At 35.7% G+C, this 18686-nt stretch overlaps 1 protein-coding gene across 1 annotated transcript; it reads left to right on the top strand.

Annotated features, from left to right (window-relative positions):
• The first annotated feature begins 10514 nt into the window (after positions 1 to 10514).
• Positions 10515 to 15898, top strand: LOC104091070 (uncharacterized). Its single transcript, XM_070200220.1, has 6 exons — positions 10515 to 10671; positions 11996 to 12136; positions 12929 to 13155; positions 13261 to 13464; positions 14100 to 14409; positions 15261 to 15898. The coding sequence occupies exons 3-6, from the start codon at positions 13099 to 13101 to the stop codon at positions 15524 to 15526; spliced, it is 837 nt and encodes a 278-aa protein (XP_070056321.1). The 5' UTR covers positions 10515 to 10671; positions 11996 to 12136; positions 12929 to 13098; the 3' UTR covers positions 15527 to 15898.
• Positions 15899 to 18686: the final 2788 nt, after the last annotated feature.

Genomic DNA, 18686 nt, shown 5'->3' with positions numbered 1-18686 from the left:
TATGTTTGGTGCGCTCATAAAAAATAGGGTTCTTGGCAATGTGGATTGCAACTTGATTACCACAAAATACATGAACAATAGTAGTAGTAGGAATGCCAAAGTCAGATAGGAGCCTAACCACCCAAGAAAGTTCAGCAACAACCTTTGAAATAGCTCGATATTCAGATTCGGTGGAAGAAAGGGAGATAACAAGATGTTTCTTAGCCTTCCATCTACCAAGACAACCCCCCAAAAAGATGCAAAAACTAGTAAAAAATCTTTGAGTATTAGGGAAAGAATCCCAATCACTATCACAATAAGCAGCCAAAGAAAAGCTAGAAGAATTACTGAAGAAGACACCAAAATCAGCAGTGCCTTTAAGATACCTGAGAAGACGTAGAGCAACATGCATGTATGGAAACCGAGGAGTTTGAAGAAACAAACTTAAGTGTTGGACTACAAAGCACAAGTCATGCCTTGTGTGTGTCAAGAAGTTGAGCTTTCCAACCAAACTTCTATAAGATTCAGGTGAAGGAAGAAGGTCACCACAATCAGCCTTCAACTTAGTCGACAGATCCAAAGGGGAAATCATAGGGGATACTAGTTCACAATCATAGTCATACAACAGATCTCTAATAAACTTTTTCTGATGAAGCAGAAAACCAGAAGAAGAGTAAGAGACCTCTATTCCCAGGAAATAGTTGAAAACACCCAAATTTTTTATTTTAAACTGAAAGTCCAGAAAAGCTTTCAAGAAGATATCTCATCAAAGTCATTACCGGTGAGAATAATGTCATCTTCATACATAACAATCAATATAATAGAAGATCCATACATTTTGACAAAAAGAGAATAATCATTCAAGGAGTAGGAATATCCTCTGCAACATAAAGCATGAGATAATTTGGCATACCACTGCCTAGAGGCTTGCCTAAGTCCATATAAGGCTTTTTGCAATTTGCACACCAAAGAGGAAGAAGGCAGAGAAGCAGAACTAGTAACTAAACCGGGGGGGGGGGGGGAGGGAGTTTCTTGTATACTTCCTCATCAAGGTCACCATGCAAAAATGCATTATTGACATACAATTGAAACATGGACCAATTCTATTTGATAGCTACTGCAACAAGACATTTGACTGTAAAAAATTTGATGACAGGAGAAAAAGTCTCATTGAAATCAACCCATTCAACTTGTGTGTCACCTCTAAGAACCAACCTAGCCTTATACCTCTCCACTGAGCCATATGCCCTATATTTGATTTTGGTAAAACCATTTGTAACCAATGGGTATCTTGCCTTGAGGCAATTTAACAATAGACCAAGTGTGATTGGCCTTAAGTGTTTCCTTTCTCATGGCCTTTTGCCATGTTGCAATAGAGGCAACTTAGTTGTAAAAGGAAGGTTCAGTAATAGTAGTATCAGCTAGGGAATGAAAATAAGTAAATAAGGAAGCATTAGGGCCACATAATGATGGGGAAGTTGGCAAACATAAGGCTGAAGGCGAGCATGTGGATGGTGATCCCTAGAGGATATTCTAAGTGATGGAACATGAAGAGGAACAATTGGTGAAGAAGTGAAAGGAGAAGATGAGCGTAGATGAGGGTAAGGGTTAGTGGATAATGGGGAAGAAGACTCAAGAATAGGTGTTGGAGATGAGGGTGGAGGAAAAGATGAAAATTCTTCTGAAACAGGAAGAAAATTAGGAAGAGGAGGAGAGACAAATTTAGCACAAGTAAAAGGAAGACAGACTCATGAAAGACAACATCCCTGAAGATCAATATTAGTTTAGTGGTAAAGTTATAAAGTTTGTAGCCTTTCTTACCCAAAGAATAAGCAATGAAAACACGAGGATCAACCTTAGGCTGAAACTTGTCTCTATTACATTTGGGAACAGTGTGGTAGTAGAGGCAACCAAATGATCTGAGATGTTCATAAAGAGGCAAGCCATATAATAGTTCAAAGGGTGATTTATTGTTTAAAAGTTTGGAAGGGAATCTGTTTATCTAATATGTGGCTGTCAAAACACATCCACCCTAGAACTTTAAAGGTAATTTGGATTGAAAAAGGAAAGCCCTTGAGGTTTCCAGTAAATATATATGCTTCTTCTCCACCGCTCTATTTTGTTGTGGTATGTGGGGGCATGGAGTTTGATCTGTGATCCCATGGTCAAGGAAGAATTGAGTGGTTGTGTGGCTGGAATCCAACTCATAGGCATTATCACTTTTAAAAGCTTTAATGGAAACATTGAATTATGTCTTGACCATGGCAACAAAAACTTTGATCAAAGGAAAAACATTGCTCTTGGACCCCATAAGGTGAGTCAATTATCAATTAAAGTAAGAAAATACTTGAAACCATTGTAAGTTGGACTATGATAGGGTCCCCAAGTGTCTATATGAATAAGTTGGAAATGAGAGGAGGTTTTAATAGAGTTATTGTAATGACCCGGTCGGTCGTTTTGAGAGAATTAGCCCCGAACCCCTATTTACTGTTCCTCTATTTTATTTTTGGGTTTTGTGACTTGCCGGGATGATTTATTTTTGGTTTCGGAGTGAAATGGGACACATAGTCCCTGAAATAGAAGTTTAAGTCGTAGGAATTGACTGTAGTTCTAATTATGTGAAGAGGACTCCGAAATAGAATTTTGACAGTTTTAATAGCTCCGTAGAGTGATTTTGGTCCTAGGAGGGTGTTCGGATGTTGAATTAGAGGTCCATAGGCCATTTTAGCATCAATTGGCGAAAGTTGAAAAATTGATAAATTTTGGAATGTTTGACCGGGAGTGGACTTTTTGATATCGGGGTCGGATTCTGATTTCGGAAGTTAGAATAGGTCCGTAATTTCAATTATGACTTGTGTGCAAAATTTAAGGTCAATCAGACTTGATTTGGTAGGTTTCGGCGTCGGGTGTAGAAGTTTAAAACTTTGAAGTTTATTAGACTTGAATCGATGTGTAATTCATATTTTTAGCATTGTTTGATGTGATTCAAAGGCTCGACTAAGTCCGCATGATATTTTAGGACTTGTTGGTAGGTTTGGTTGAGGTCCCGAAATCCGCCCGAGGCCTCCTTTTGCTCACAGAAGCGCCCTTTTGCTCGTAGAAGCGAGATTTTGGACTTAAGTAAAGTCCGCACCTGCGATGGTTTTTCCCCAGGTGCGGTGGAGCCCTCACAAAAGCAAAATCACTTGGCAGAAAAGGGAAAATTCCGAGGGTTTATTTCATTCTTCATTTTTGGATATTTTGAGCTCGGGTTTGGCGATTTTTGAGAGCATTTTCGAGAAATTTCTTAAGGTAAGTCCCTTGTAATTATTTTTGGTCAATAATCTTGTTTCCCTATTATTTTTTCCACCTAGATTGTATGTGTTCAAGGTGGAATGTGGGAGCTGAGGCTAGAGATTTGGAAAGTGTAATTTGGGGATTTGAGGGGCGGCTTGGTGTCGGATTTTGGTATTTTGGTATTTTGGTATGGGTGAACTCGATATTCAATGTGTATTCGTATTTTGTAACTTTTACCCGATTCCGAGACGTGGACCCGGGTCGACTGCTTGGGCCGGATTTTTGATTCTTTGCTAAAGTCATTATTTTATTATTTAAATTAGTTTCTTGTAGTTTTATTAATGTCATGTAATTGCTTTTAGTTAGATTTGGGCCATTCGGAGTCGGAAAGTCGAGGGAAAGGCATTTTTACCCATTGATTGAGCGACATTTAATGTAGTGACTTGTCTAACCTTGTGTGGGCGAAATTCCCTTAGGATTTGGTACTTTTGTAACAATTTGTGATATGTGAGCACCGTGTACGCGAGGTGACGAGTGCGTACACAGGCTGATTATGGAAAATTTGGTTCTTGCTGATTTGTCATCTTTTAAAATACATTAACTGAGTTATCTTCTTTTAAAATACATTAACTGAGCTGCCTTAGCATATGTAGTGATCATGTTTAGTATAGCATCGCATGTCTACGTGCCTTAACTCTTACTTGCAATTTGTGCAACATGTTTAGTTGAATTACATGCTTTCCTTGATTTGAATTAAATCTTTAACTGTAAGATTCTTGCTGAAAATTTGTGTTTTCCTTTGATTACCTGCTGCATATTTATTTTGGGACTACGAGGCGGTTTCTCGGGAGATCCCCATGTACTCCATATTTACTTTGGGACTACGAGGCGGTTCCTCGGGAGATCTCCTTGTACTGCATATTTACTTTGGGACTATGAGGCGGTTCCTCGGGAGATCTCTTGTACTGCATATTTACTTTGAGACTATGAGGCGTTTACTCGGGAGATCCCCATGTACTGCATATTTACTTTGGGACTACGAGGCGGTTCCTCGGGAGATCCCCATGTACTGCATATTTACTTTGGGACTACGAGGCGGTTCCTCGGGAGATCCCCCTATACTGCATCTTTACATTTGGGACTACGAGGCAGTACCTCGGGAGTGCCCCTGCTGTGTACCTCTATTTATTGTGCTGATATTTTCTGAAACTTCTTATTGTTTAAATTCTCAGTAATTTCAAAATATTATTATATCATCTGCTTTATTTTATTTTGAACTAGTAGGGCCCTAACCTGACATCGTCATTACTCTATCGAGGTTAGACTTGGCATTTACTGGGTATCGTTGTGGCATACTCATACTACACTCTGCACATCTTTTTGTGCAAATTCAGGTTCTTCCCACCAGACTAGCTACCAGTGAGCCGGACCGTACGTAGAGACTTCTAGGTATATTTGCGAGTGTCCGCAGACCTCGGAGTCCCCCTCTATCCTTACTATGTTGTATTCCTTATCTTTATTTAGACTCTGATGTATATAGATACTTAGTATTTGCTCTTAAAAGCTTGTGACTTATTTCCACCCGGTTTTGGGAGTTGTAATTATTGAATGACATTTTTATATTCATTTAACATGTGTTGAGATGGGAGTTCAGTTTATTACTCATTGATTTTGCAAATTATTAGGCTTACCTAGTCTTAGAGACTAGGTGTCATCATGACATCCTACGGAGGGGAATATGGGGTCATGACAAGTTATCTGGGAATGCAAGTCTAGAATATCTAGCCAAGGGACAAACAGAACAAACAAAAGGCTGAGTAGCAGAAAACTTGCATGGGATAGCAGAAATATCTTTCATTCTAACAAAAGGAATATGTCCTAATATGTTATGCCATAAAATATCCATTTTATTAACAACTGAATAATTTGTACAATGAGAATCAGAAGTTGCAGAAAGCAATGGGGAATGGTATTTACAAATGATAGAAGAAGAGTTATCAGAAACAGAAGCAGACAAAGCAGGCACATGTGAAGACTCATTTGGTCCAAGCTTGTAAATCCCAAGTTTCACCTTATCAACTTCCACTGGGCTCTTCAGTGAAGGGCCCCGAAGAAGACAACAATGTTTAGTGAACAACGTGTCACATTCTAAATAAGATACAAGTTTGTAGAAAGAAATGAGATTGTAGTGAAAGCTAGGGATGTACAATATATGATGAAGGATAAAAAAGAGAAAATGTATTGAACCAGTGGAAGTTACTTTAAATTTATAGCCACTTGGAAGAGTGACTAGGTAGGGCACAACATAGGGTTTAATATCAAAGAGTAGATCTTTGTTAGAAGTCATGTGGTTAGTTGTCCCAGAATCTATAATCCAATTGTAATCATTAACCCTAGTTAACATACAAGTACCATAACTAATTCCTACAGATTCAGAAGGTGGAATTATACCAGCAAAATTTGCAGAAGCCATGAGTTTGGACTGAGGGCCTTGTTCTGATACATGACGTTGTTATAACAGAAGCATCAGTTGTGTATATTGTTCTTTTTTGAGACTAGGAATTAGAGAGGCAGACTTAGAAGAATGCTCAGATGGAGAATTGGAATCAGGAATGACAAGAGCCTATTGAACCTCAACATTAGCAACCACTTTCTTCCCCTTTAGTAAATTTGAAGTCGGAAGGGAAACCATGAAACTTATAGCATTTTTAATGGTGTGACCATGCTTCTTGCAGTATCTACACAACAGATTAGATTTATTTGGATCAAGATTAATTTTCTGAAATAACTTACGTGGAGGATTGACAGGTTTGCTGACAGGGTTATTGATATTTGCATTGAAAGAGGCTGCTTGAGCCTGAAACTAAGAGGAATGACTGATTTGCCTTTGCTTTTCATCTTGGAGGAGGATATTGTAGACACTATCAAGAGAAGGTAGAGGATGCATCATGAGCAAGTTGCTCCTCACACAAACATACACATCATTAATAGCATGTTTGGCCAAACTGGAGAAATCAACTTATATCGATAAGTGCTTTTTTCAAAAGTGCTTTTGAAAAAAGTACTTTTGGAGAGAAGCAGTTTGTGTTTGGCTAATCACTTTGAAAAGCACTTTTGAGCAATAATTTGTGTTTGGCCAAGCTTTTCAGAAAGTGCCTTTAAGTATCAAATTACGAATATGGACATGAATAAATTTACTTAATAGCTAATATTATAAGTAAATAAATAATCTTAAAAATTTATTATTACAGGCAATAATTAAATCTTTTTATTTTATTTAAGTAAAATATGAAAATAAAATTTAAAAGTACTTAATTCTTTTAATATAAGTTAAATATATTAAAAATCATTCAACAAATATAAAAACATTCACCCTTAAAGTCACTATATATTAGAAAGTTATCCTAAAAATAATAAAAAATATTTATATATTAATATCCTAAGTATTAGGTTTAACGGTTATTTTATTATATATTATATTTTGTTAAGAGTATTTTTGGTAAGAAGAAAAAACTGCTTCTGCTTTTGGGAAGAAGCTACTTTTTCTGCTTCTCCGAAACTGCTTCTGCTTCTTCCCAAAAGCACTTTTTTTACCCAAAAAAGCTTGGCCAAAAAAAAAAAGCTTGGCCAAACACTTTAAAGTATGAGAAAAAAGTACTTTTGAGAAAGAAAAAAAAATACTTTTGGCCTCTTGAGAAGCTTGGCCAAACAGGCTACAAGTCTCATAAGGAACTGATGCACCTTGTCCTCCTCTTTTCCTTTTTGAAGATCAAACTTGGCAGGACAAGAGCATATGCTTGCATGATTAGTGCACATATAGCCTAACTCATCCCACAATTTCTTCAGTTTGTTAAAATACGAGGCTATATCTAAGGACCCTTGGAAGGTTGAGGCAAGTTCCTTTTCTAACTCAAACACCTTAGTCTCATCGACTGAACCATATCTTTTATTAAGCTAAGTCCAGATACTCTCTACAGTCTCAGAATATTGGACACTTTTATCTATGTCAAGGAAAAGTGAACTGGTCAACCAAGAGATGACCATGTTGTTGCACCTATTCCATTGTTAAAGCTGAGGGGAATCCTCAGCAGGTTTAGGACAATTTCCATCGACTTCTATCCGAGAGGGATACAATCATATTCCTATGCCAGAACACTGATGCATTAGCAGGTGTAGTACTTGTTTCTACCATGATGAACAACACAGACAAATACAAAAAAATACGAGCCAAACTATTGAGCAGAAAAATTAACATGTAATCAATGAGAAATGAGATATGATGCTCTCAATCCTCAGAGATATATGAAGAGACAAAGGAAAGGTTACTAGCATTTTCACAACCGGAAAAGGTACGACCCTCAATTAAATGACAACAAAACAACAGGAAAACCCTAGATTTAGCCGTAAACTTCGTGATTCTCCAAAAATCTTCAAACAAAAGTAATTCGAGTATAATACAGTAGAAAACTCCTAAGATGCACGAGAATAGCCCGCTGGGAAGATGAAAAACATCAAAATAGCGAGAAAAAATTCATCAAAGATAAAAAAAATGCGAGAAACTCCGCGAACATTATAACTCTGGCGGAACTCGACGAAATTACTACTGATCGAACGAGAAAGAGGAACTAGCAGATACTCTACTCTGATACCATGAGAAAATTAAAGGAATCCAATCAATTTTGTGTGAATTTGTAATTAGAGTTCTAGTTGGGAAAACCGAAGAGAGAGAAGAAATTCATTTCATTGAAAAGAAAGAATCAGAAATCTGTCTATCTAGAGAGTTCTACTCCTTTTATATACATTGGGCCAAATATCCGAAAAATAAAAGACTAGCCTAGCCCAAAATACAAAATAACATAAATAGCTAAGTTGATCAAGTTGGGCCATCTTCCGTCACTTCTGTTTAGGCCTTGTGTGTATCAGCAATTATTTCAACAGTTATTTCTCTGTCTTTTGCTCTGTTTTAGAAATACAAAACTACCTATTCACACGTAATGCTTTCACTAAATCAATAATTATAAATTAAACAAAAAATATTTATCACTTAATTATTGGTTAGTGCTAATATATACAGTATACATAACACATATTTTGCTTACCGATAATGGTGTAAACACAGAGTTAATATTAATATTTTCACTCATTTTGTTCCAATATTTTCTTGTCTTTTTAACCTTGTTTCACGAGGTCAAGGTGGAAAGGACGAATTAGGTGAAGGCATAAGCTAAGGGATAAGCTATAGTCGAAGAAGATTAGGTCTAATATAAGTATTCGGTTAGCACAATTGGTCAATGAACCTTTATTTTTTTGGACCTTATTCTTTTGGAAGTTCAAAGTCTATTCCATTCATCAACAACATTGTATATAGCAAAGGGTTCACATTTCACTTAAATGACAACTTTTTCTTCTTTTACTACTTTTATCTTTGAGGTTAGTAATACCAAACTATAATTAGAGATGAATCCAAGATTTAAATTTTATGGGTTCGAATTCGTAATTCTATCACATCTTATCTAATTTAATGAGTTTAAAGTTTATTCTTTTGTATATATTTAATAATATTTTGGACAAAAATACAGGGTATTAACGAAAGCTATGAGTTCATAGCTTATATACTAGATACGCCTCTTACTATAATTATATTATAATCCGTTTTGTTTCCGTCAAAGTACATAAAATAATAATGGACCGACATCAATTATAGAAGAATACAAATTTATGTAGGGACAAATAGATAATAGGAAAGGCATAAACAGCATAGAGATTATGTTATGATTTATGGCACAAACATTAAAACAAACTTTGAAGTGAGCTTGAAAGGGTGGAATGGGGGATAGGTACAATACATGATCAGTTCAAAACATATGTCCTACTTAAAAAGTTGAATCTTTCACTTATAATCAATCACCAACCTTTTATTTTTCAATGATCCTTTTAGATTAATTGGTGCCATGAAACAATGAATTTCCTATCATTGTTTTTGGATTTCATTGGCTGTGTTAAGTCATTTTAGTATGACTTATCACACCCCCACCAACTTTTTTACTTTGAAAAAATGCAAAGCATTTGACACCGTTAATTATTGTTTTTGCAGGATGTACATAAATATTCTTGTTTCCCTTTTTCCGTTTGGCTTTATCTGGTAATGTATATTTGAATAGACATCTTCTTTTTATATTTTTCTTAGATTTTTGAAATAAGATTGGATCTACAATTAATAGTGAGAAAGTGAAAGATAGAAAATACGAGGGTCTTTGGATTGACACACTATATTTAAGTAGGATTTTAGTAACGCAGCGTGAATTGTAAGCAGTAATTTTGACATACTTCCTTAAAAAGGGCTAGCAAACATTTCTATTTTGTTCCCATTTACGCACCAAATATTATTTGAGTAGTTCCAATACTAAATTTTAATACTTGAAATTTCGGTGACTCATTGAAATATTAATTTGACTTAAGTATTTGAAATACTTAGAGAGAGAAACAATGATTTTCAATTACAAGTCATCTTTTCACAATCTTTTTTTTGTTTTCAAGTGAAGTTCATATTCAAATAATTTCAACTTTCAATTTTTTTTTCCTATTTAAACTTTAAATTCCAACTTTTTATTTTTATTTTAATCAAATATCGTCAAAACGCTTGCATTCTTAACTTCAATTTTTCCAATTTCTTGACAAATTATATAATCACAAAAAGTAGAGTTCTTGTTTAAATAGTTTATCATAGCATTGCGATGCACATATTCTTATTTTATATTTATTCGTGCATGGAACAATACATAGATTCTGCATAACCTGATTCGAGTATTATTTAATACCACAAATCAAACATTGCATTAGTTATGTGATTGTTATTTGTTTCTTATAAGGCCAATCAAATATTGTAATATCTTATACGATATTTTATATAAGCGATTAAATAGAATTGGAGTAAAGGAATGGCATCGGCAAATGCATAAGCACATTGCGCAATAAAAGTGAATAAATCCAAGCCAGTTTTCTCAATACTAAATTAAAGATGAAAGGAACCTTCTTAGAACTACCCGCCAGTTCTTATTCAGATTACTGTACTAGTAGGGTCCACACGGCCAACTCCTCTGGCCCCAGTTTAGATGATCAAACCAATGACAGTCCTCCACGTAGTGAAACCCTTTTGCACCCAAAAGGCCAAAACCAAAGTCCAAGGTTCAAAGCCAAAAGCTTTACAAACTCAGTTGTGCTGTAAGCTTTGAGAGTAGTACTGTAGTAGCAAGTGTTAAGTTAACTGTGAGGGTGGAGAATTAACTGACCATGGTTACACTAACAAATCCCACTTTAACTACCTCTATATAAACCTCACTCTTTTTTTGAGTGATAGTTATAAGCAATATCAAATAGAAAGTTTAGAGAGAGAGAGAAAAAAAGACATCAAAAAAGGTTAGAACTTTGAAAATTTTGTTTTCTTTTTAGTAGCAAATATTTTTTTGTTACTCAATTATGTAGCTTTCTCCTTTTGTTTTTCCACTTAAAACTTCCATATTGATGGATAATGTTGCTTGTTCATCGTTAAAGTATTATTTATTATTGAGTGTTCAATTCTGAATTTGCTTTCTCTTGCCTTAATTCTTCAAGGTTTTTTCTAAATTTTCTGTTTTGATCTGAATTTGCCCAAATTCGTTGGGTTGTTGATGGATTAAAAAGCCATATTGATGGATAATGTTGCTAATTGTTTTTTTGTTATTGAGTTTTCAATTCTGAATTTGCTTTAGTTTATGCTTAATTTTTTAAGATTCTTTTTAATTTTCCGTTTTGAGCTGTTTTTACCCTCTTTTTGATCATTTAATTGCATATGTTATTGGGTTTCTTTGGTTTTTGTTTCTATGATGATCGTGCTATTGTAGCATTAAGTAAGAACAATTTGTTATTTTCCTACTGATAATTTGTTATTGATAATTGTTTTGATGGTTATTCAATCATGTATATATGAAAGTTAGAGAAAAAAAGGAACTAAGTGTGTTGAATATGGTATCCAAATAGAGATTTTGTAGGTCTTTTTCAAGTCAAGACTTAGTCAATGGGCTAATCTTTGGTGCAATTTTAGTTATCATTTGAAGTTAATGAAAGTTACATCTGAAAGTGAACAGACTCATTTCTTAATTGGTGAAATTTCCATGTCTAGCAATCTTTCCATTAAGAGTTATCATCATCAGATTCCCAATTTTGTTCAAACATTTTTAGATATATCTGGTAACTTAACTGGATGGGCTGATTGAACTCTGGTTGTCGCTTGTCAATTTGAGCTTTTGGTTCATTTTCTTTTTACATGGTACCCATGAACATGTTTGGTAATCAATAATTGATCATTTTTTCAGCTCAGTGTCTTCATAATACCTTTTCGGATCTTCTATATTAACCATTACCCTTAAGTTATAATGGTAATCTATTTTAGATTATGAGACAGATTCGATATGTACCCGAGATTATCTGTAAAAAAAAAAAAAAAAAAAAAAATTCAAAATTAAAGGGTCGTTAGAAGTTGTATCTGATAAATCTATTGAATAATCTTTTGGATTTTGTTCTCTTTTATGGTTGTCGTTATATATAGAAAGAGCTCTTGGTGATGTGGTATCTGTCATTGTTTGTGCCTTTTGTCTCATTAACTCTCTGTCTCTGAGTCAACAGAGAAGGAGTTGATCAGAGCGCTAGCTTTTCCGGCTTTGATCTATTTCATTGTTTACCATGTGTCCTCTGGCTCCGGCAGCTCCACCCCCAGGTCTTATCGGTTCCTGTTGGAGTGATGACCAAATCATTTTGTCCCTGGACCAAATCAACTGTGGATCACTCATCCCTGATGATGTGATTGTCGACAATCCTTATCAGTACGATCCTTCAAATTTGCCAGGTAAACATCAAGTTTAACGACAATATTTATGTTATCAATTTACTCTCCACTTATCAATGAAATGATGTTCTTAAAATCTGTCTTAATAACCCGCTATCCTGTTTGCAAAAGAATTTGTTTTATCATCTAAGCCGTGTTCAAATGGCTGTATCCAATTAGGAAATCTGAAATCACCCTCCGCTTATCAATGAAATGATGTTCATAGAATCTATCTAAATAATCCGCTATCCTATTTGCAAAAGAAAATTGTTTTATCATCTAAACCGTTTTCAAATGGTTGTATCCAATTAGGAAATCTAAAACTTGATTTGCTTTTAATGGAAGGGGGGTTGGATCTTAACGCCCCATTTAATTTTTATTCCTTGATAGAGCTTGTTGAAAAAAGGATAAAGCGCCTTGGAGTGAAGTAGATTGTAAAATACCAGATCGTGATCTTTAATATCCTAAGCGCCCCAACTCATCATCACCCTATTAAATATTGAGCAATATGATGCATCATTATGGATATAATTTATGAATCTAAGAAAGCCACCCTTCTATTTCAAGAAGATGAGTAAATAAATTAAAGTCATAGAACGACAACCTTCTAGGTGTAAATCTAAATATCTTCCGACACATGTTTCTGTCTCTCTTCTATAGATTCTTGGTTTTTTAATTCCTCGTAGTTGACTAAATTATCTATGTTCCCCAAGAATAGAGCTGGAGTATGGTTTTGGTGATTGCATTTAATAATCAATTTACTTTGAGGCAGCTTGAATCTCTTTTCTTACTAACCATTCATGGTACACGTAGATGGAGCATGGTTTCTAGTAAGCTCAAATGAGAAAAAAGAGACGAAACATGGATTCTGGAAAGCAAAAGGTGAATCCTGTGAAATATTTGCAAATTCTGCTATCTATGGTTGGAGAACCACTTTTGAATTTGTTGAAGCCCAAGTCCCTATTGGACAGAAAACTGTCTGGATGATGCAAGAGTACAAAATAACACAGAAAGAGCAGCATGATCACATTAAGTCAAAGGTAATCTTTATTGCCATCTTTCCTCTATTCCAATACCTGATAATTTGTTGCTTCAGTCTTGTCAAACACGCAACTGAATTGCTGGTTTGGTTGGATATTTTGCAGGAGTCTGCACTTTGTAGAGTTTTCAGTTGCAGTGATGAGAACATAAATAATGAGAGAAAGCCAGAGAATATAAACAAAGTCAATAATGAGACAAAGCCAGAGCACAGAAACGATGATCTTGACACTCTCTTACTCAGCTTGATGCCATCAATTACCCCACACACTAGCAGTAACGATGGGCAACGTTCAATAGGTGAACCCCAGGTTGGTGCTGCTTCTTCCCCTTTTTCACTTGTCACTACAGTGTTGCTAATATCCAGATAGTTTTGACATAGTTTTCTTGTTAAATGTATTCTGTATGTCGGTGTAGCTTGTCTGTGGGGCAAAATAAAGCCATTAGAATGTTCTGAATGAGCTTGAGTTCAACTGTTGATGGTTCGTATTTCCTGCTTCATTCTTCTTTATGGTTAAAAAATTCTGAGATCAGTTTGAATAATCAGGATACTACACCTAGATGATTGTTGGTATGACGATGATATGTAGAGCTTAAAGAAAAAAGTGAGGTTTCATATAGCCGTCCTCAACTTGTTTGGGACTGAGGCGTAGTAGTAGTATTTGTTGTCTTGTACACCTAGATGATTGTTGCACAATAATCTGCGATAAGCATCATTTTAATTGCACATTTGGTGATAGAACGAGTTTCTGGTACGCATACCAGGTTATTGACATCGGATTTCCAACCTTATGATTAGATCACTTGAAACATTGTTCCATTTAGCATTCTTTGACATTACATTCTCTTTGTTCTAGTGGTATTTTTCCACAGTGCACTTCTCTTGCCCTGGTAATTTGTTTCTATGCTGTTAGATGTTACCAAGACCATCTAGTCACTTTTACAGGTAAAGAACCAGACAGAAGGGATTGGGCCAGATCTCTTTGATGATGATATAGTAGCTGAGTTGGATTGCATTTTTAGAGAGGATTACTTGGAACTGAACGACCTTGTTGGTGTAGCATCACATTCGTCTAGTTCAGAGAATTCAAGTCGCCAGAGCTTGGCATCTGATGAATATTTTGACTCTATGGCATTTTTACGGGATCTCGATGATGAGAAGAACCAAGATTTGCATGGAAAAGGTTCAACTAGCAATTATCGAATAATGATGTACCGAAGAGAAAATGATGTGGTTATGCAGCCTACACCTTTAGGTATGTTATCGTCTTTGCCCTCGCATGTTCCTTTTGGTTATGACTTTAGTATATTTCTGTATATCTTATCTATATTTCAACTTTTAGACCTTTAGGAAGACAACATCGCCTGTGCTTCTACTTGTCTGCTTAGTAAAAGTTGTGTCGATGGCTGTACATGGTGGTCGAAAACACTGGTCCTCTTTTGATATTTTTCCAATTCTCAAGAACTATTTCGAGAAAAAACAAATTGTTACCCAAGATATCGAGGCAATAATACTGTAGGGAGCTCGAGCTCATGTATGATGCATCCGGATGCTTCATGTTTATTACTATGAGTTAATTTTTCAGTTATTAGCTCGTGTTGATCTATAGTAGTCTAGAAACATCCACTCCTCTAAGAATCATATGATAAATTGGTTCACCATACCTTACCTCCACCTTGTTAAGGTAGAGAGGCTGTTTCCGAGAGACCTTCGACTCAGAGAAAGCATAGTCACTGCTTTGGCCTTGGAATTGCACAAACAGAAGATGGATTTGAAAATTATAGATGACTATTACAAATGTAATTTAAGAATAACCTCTACAAAATCCTGACGCCTCAGATAAAGAAGCTACATTAAGGAATATGCATGATTCAGAAAATCAAATCCTGATCTTTATATCAACATGGGATTGGATTTGATTTATTAACCATCTCAAATAAGATGACATCTATAAAAATAATGCATTAGGATGCATGTAACTATTTGCAATGTCCGTTGTGCTTGAGCTTGACATCACATCTTTCTTGTGATCACTAACTGGATGTGCCACCCTTTTGTTTGTAATAAACACATTCAGCTCTGCTGACTCTTGAAACCTACTGGCAGAATCTCTTATTAGTGGGAGCGCGGCTGTAGCCAAAGACACTCAACCAGGTCCTTCTAACAAAGCCAAATTCCCCAGTAAGTCATCCCCAGAACAGGATGTTAAGAGGCTGAAGGCAGAGTGTACAAATGATGAAGGTCCATCACACTCTTATAGAGCGACGGCATCTTCCAGCAGCAGCAGCAGCAGTAGCCATGAACCTGTAGCAACAAGGGAAGAGAAAAGAAAGAAGAAGCTCAAGAAGTTCCTCTGTTTCATGCCTTTCTAGAACAGAAAGAAGCAGCAGCCTAGAAAAAGTATCTCCTTTAGTAATTCTAAAACAACTTGGCTACAGCTTTAACTTAGGCCCTCCCCCCCCCCCTGCATAACACACACACACACACACACACACACAAAAAAAAAAGGAAAAGAAAATCAAAAAAAAAAGGAAAGAAAGGGGAAGGTTGGGGGTGGTGATGGTGGTGAGACATTTTAAGCTATTGAATATTGATATTTTGTGCAGTTAGCTAAATTTTAAACTTGATGTTGAGTTTAAGATTTAGAATAGGATTTTGATTCTGCAGAGAGTCTAGAACTGATGTTCTCTTTAGTACAGTTGTAATATTAAGAGAGAAAAAATGTACTTTTTATATTTTCGTAATTCTTCAAATGATTACTGGATCATTCGTTGCTAATAACAAAACTTTATTATGACTGGCTATTTTGGATGACTCTCATTTCTTAGAAAATAAATAAGTGCAATGGAAAAGAAAAAAAAGAATAAAAAGATATCAAGTAGCCAAAGTTTCAAACAAACTACATTTGGAGATCAGAGCTGCAATCACTGATTTGTAACTTCACTTTGGTAGTGGATTCAAGTTTTATCAAATACCTTTGCTTTTCACGTGCTATCTCTTGAGAAGGTATAACTGAAAAACAAAACAGAAGTTGACGCAACTGAACACGTACTGGGCATGTGCACAGAGTTATTTATTGGGGATTAGTCGGTATTTATTCTCTTTTGAAAATTTAAACTAAAAATCTTAACTTCATGACATTTTTGTCCTGAAAAATTGAACTGATTTAAAATACACTGACTAATTTCTAAATAACAGCTCTTTAGAATAATTAACGGGTGTCATTTTTACACACGTACGCCATAAAAATCCAGTTTAGAACCCCGGGAACTGGGAAAGTGTGGCTGTGCACTATGGGCCGGATCCAAGCACCCTGAATAAAATTGATAGGCCTATTTGGCAAGAAGTTGATTTGATTAAGGAAACATTACGCGACATATCAAATATTTATACTATATTTATCACTCGTAACTATACTTTCAGCAAATTTACCATTCATAGCTATAGTTAAATCTTATAGCAAATTTATAAAATAAGAGAATAATTGTTTTGAACTATACACCAAATCCTTGTTATACATTTTTGGGGATCAAAATCATCTTACACACTCAACCTTTCCAAAGTGTATCTAACCCACACCACTTTTTACGGCCGGCACTAGTTTTACCCCTAAAAGAGGCAAGTGAATGTAACATTTTTGCATCTGAACCATTTTTAAAATGCCACATATCCGGCCTTTTTATTTTTCAAACATTTTTTGAGTCATTTCTTGTTTTTTCTATTTTTAATTAACATATCTCTAATTAATTTGGTCCTTTTCCACACCCTACCACTCCACTGTTTTCTTTTACCCTGGACGCCCACCTTTATCTCCTCGATAGGTTAAACTCTAAAACAATTTGCTAGATTCAAATTCTAAATTAATTATTCAATCTCCTCCAAGTTTGGCCGAATCGTTTCTGGATTTGCTAATATCAGTGACTGATTTCTCCACTTGTTTTCATAATTTTTTTCTTTCTTGCCCAATTTTCTTATGTAATTTCTTTTTGGAGTGTAAATTGCACAAAGAAATCGTTTCCAGATTGTCTGCGCGAATTTCTTGTGCAATGGGGTGTAAAATTGCATAAGAAATTATTTTTCTTGTGAAGAAATCGTTTCCAGCTCTCTGATGTAGTGTAATGTCCGCACAAATTGTTTACCCGAAAAACAAATAGAGTTAAATTTGTACGTAGTTTTAAGGATATGTGGTATAGCTTAATACAAATCGTAAGGATAAATAGAAATATCAAATATGGATTGCAAAGAATGTAAAATAAACAAGGTTGGAAAGAAAATAATTTTTAGAAATAAGCAAGATGAATCAATTTATGAAGTTTAAAACAATAACTCTTGAATATAGGAAAATATGGTGCTTGAATTACAATGTAAGCAAAAAACTGTCCTTTACAGAAATGTAGTCATCCTCTTTATAGTGGAGGATCCTACTTTTAGATATAATTAAAAATACATAGTGGGAGACCCATGATAATTTATCTTTTCCATAATTCCTGTCAGGATTCTCTCCTCTAGTGGGTTTGCAACGGCTCTTGTCTGTGAGCTCGATATTGACTCAAGTTTCTGATTTTGACTCGAGCTCTCGATCTTGACTCGAGCTCGATTCTGACTCGGATCACTGTATTAATTCGGGGTCAGTGTTGGTCGGTCTCTGAATCATAAGCTCGATAACTTTACTTTGCATCACAGTTCGACTTGGATTTGAGCTTGATAATAACATCGAGCTTGACATTGATCGGTCCTTCGGGCTCGAAGCTTGGTGACCAGACTTCGGACCTCAACCTGATACTATGAAGACGCTTCTCCGATCCAATGTATTACCATTTAAACTAGTTCGTACGAAGGACTAACCGGTTTTACCGTATACAGATAGTCCCCTTATTTCTCGAGAAAGATGTAGCGAGAAACGACATGATTTCACAACGGTTCGATCAGATATAAGCTGATGTTCGCATTGGGCTCGATCATGACGCACGTGATAGTTGTCCCGTCAGTTTAGTTTTTCAAGGCATTTAATGCATGTCAGACGGTGGTCGGCCACTGCTGATATTGAACCGCCATTTCTTCAATCTATAAATAGCCATTCCTTTCACCATTTATAACTTTTACGTCTTCAATCCTCCAAATTATTTAAGTTCCTTTTCGTCTCTTCTGAGTTTGCTCATAGATCTGTGATTCTTTTCTGCAAAATTATTCTTAAAAACCACCAAATCTTTATCACCTTCCTTAAATCCAAAGATGGCGAAGTCATCAAAAATAGTCCCCCAAAAAGAAAAAGCTTTTTCTTCCCAATCCGCCGCCGACAAAACACTGGTGGATCCACGGCTTGAGGAGTGCGTTCCGGCGGCGTGTGTTCTTACCTCCGATTTCAAACTCGATAAATGTTTGCCGATTCCCGATCGATGTGAGCCCGTATCGAGATATATTTGTTCGATAATCGGGGGTATATCGAGCAGATAAAAAAAGATTGTAACTAGGGAACAAAGAAGTGGTAGTACCGTCTTCCGAAGAGGATATTACTACTCACGTGAAAGGGTT

The sequence above is a fragment of the Nicotiana tomentosiformis genome, chromosome 4, assembly GCF_000390325.3.
Source record: "Nicotiana tomentosiformis chromosome 4, ASM39032v3, whole genome shotgun sequence".
NCBI lineage: Eukaryota > Viridiplantae > Streptophyta > Magnoliopsida > Solanales > Solanaceae > Nicotiana > Nicotiana tomentosiformis.
Note: the sequence above shows the minus strand (reverse complement) of the source record. Positions and strands in the feature narration are given on the sequence as shown.

What these genes read in the sequence shown, in the direction of transcription:
- LOC104091070 (XM_070200220.1), top strand. Translation starts at nt 13,099, where the DNA reads ATGATGCAAGAGTACAAAATAACACAGAAAGAGCAGCATGATCACATT. An exon ending in GTTCAATAGGTGAACCCCAG is followed by an intron (nt 13,465 to 14,099) that starts GTTGGTGCTGCT and finishes TCACTTTTACAG; the next exon opens with GTAAAGAACCAGACAGAAGG. An exon ending in TATGCAGCCTACACCTTTAG is followed by an intron (nt 14,410 to 15,260) that starts GTATGTTATCGT and finishes ACCTACTGGCAG; the next exon opens with AATCTCTTATTAGTGGGAGC.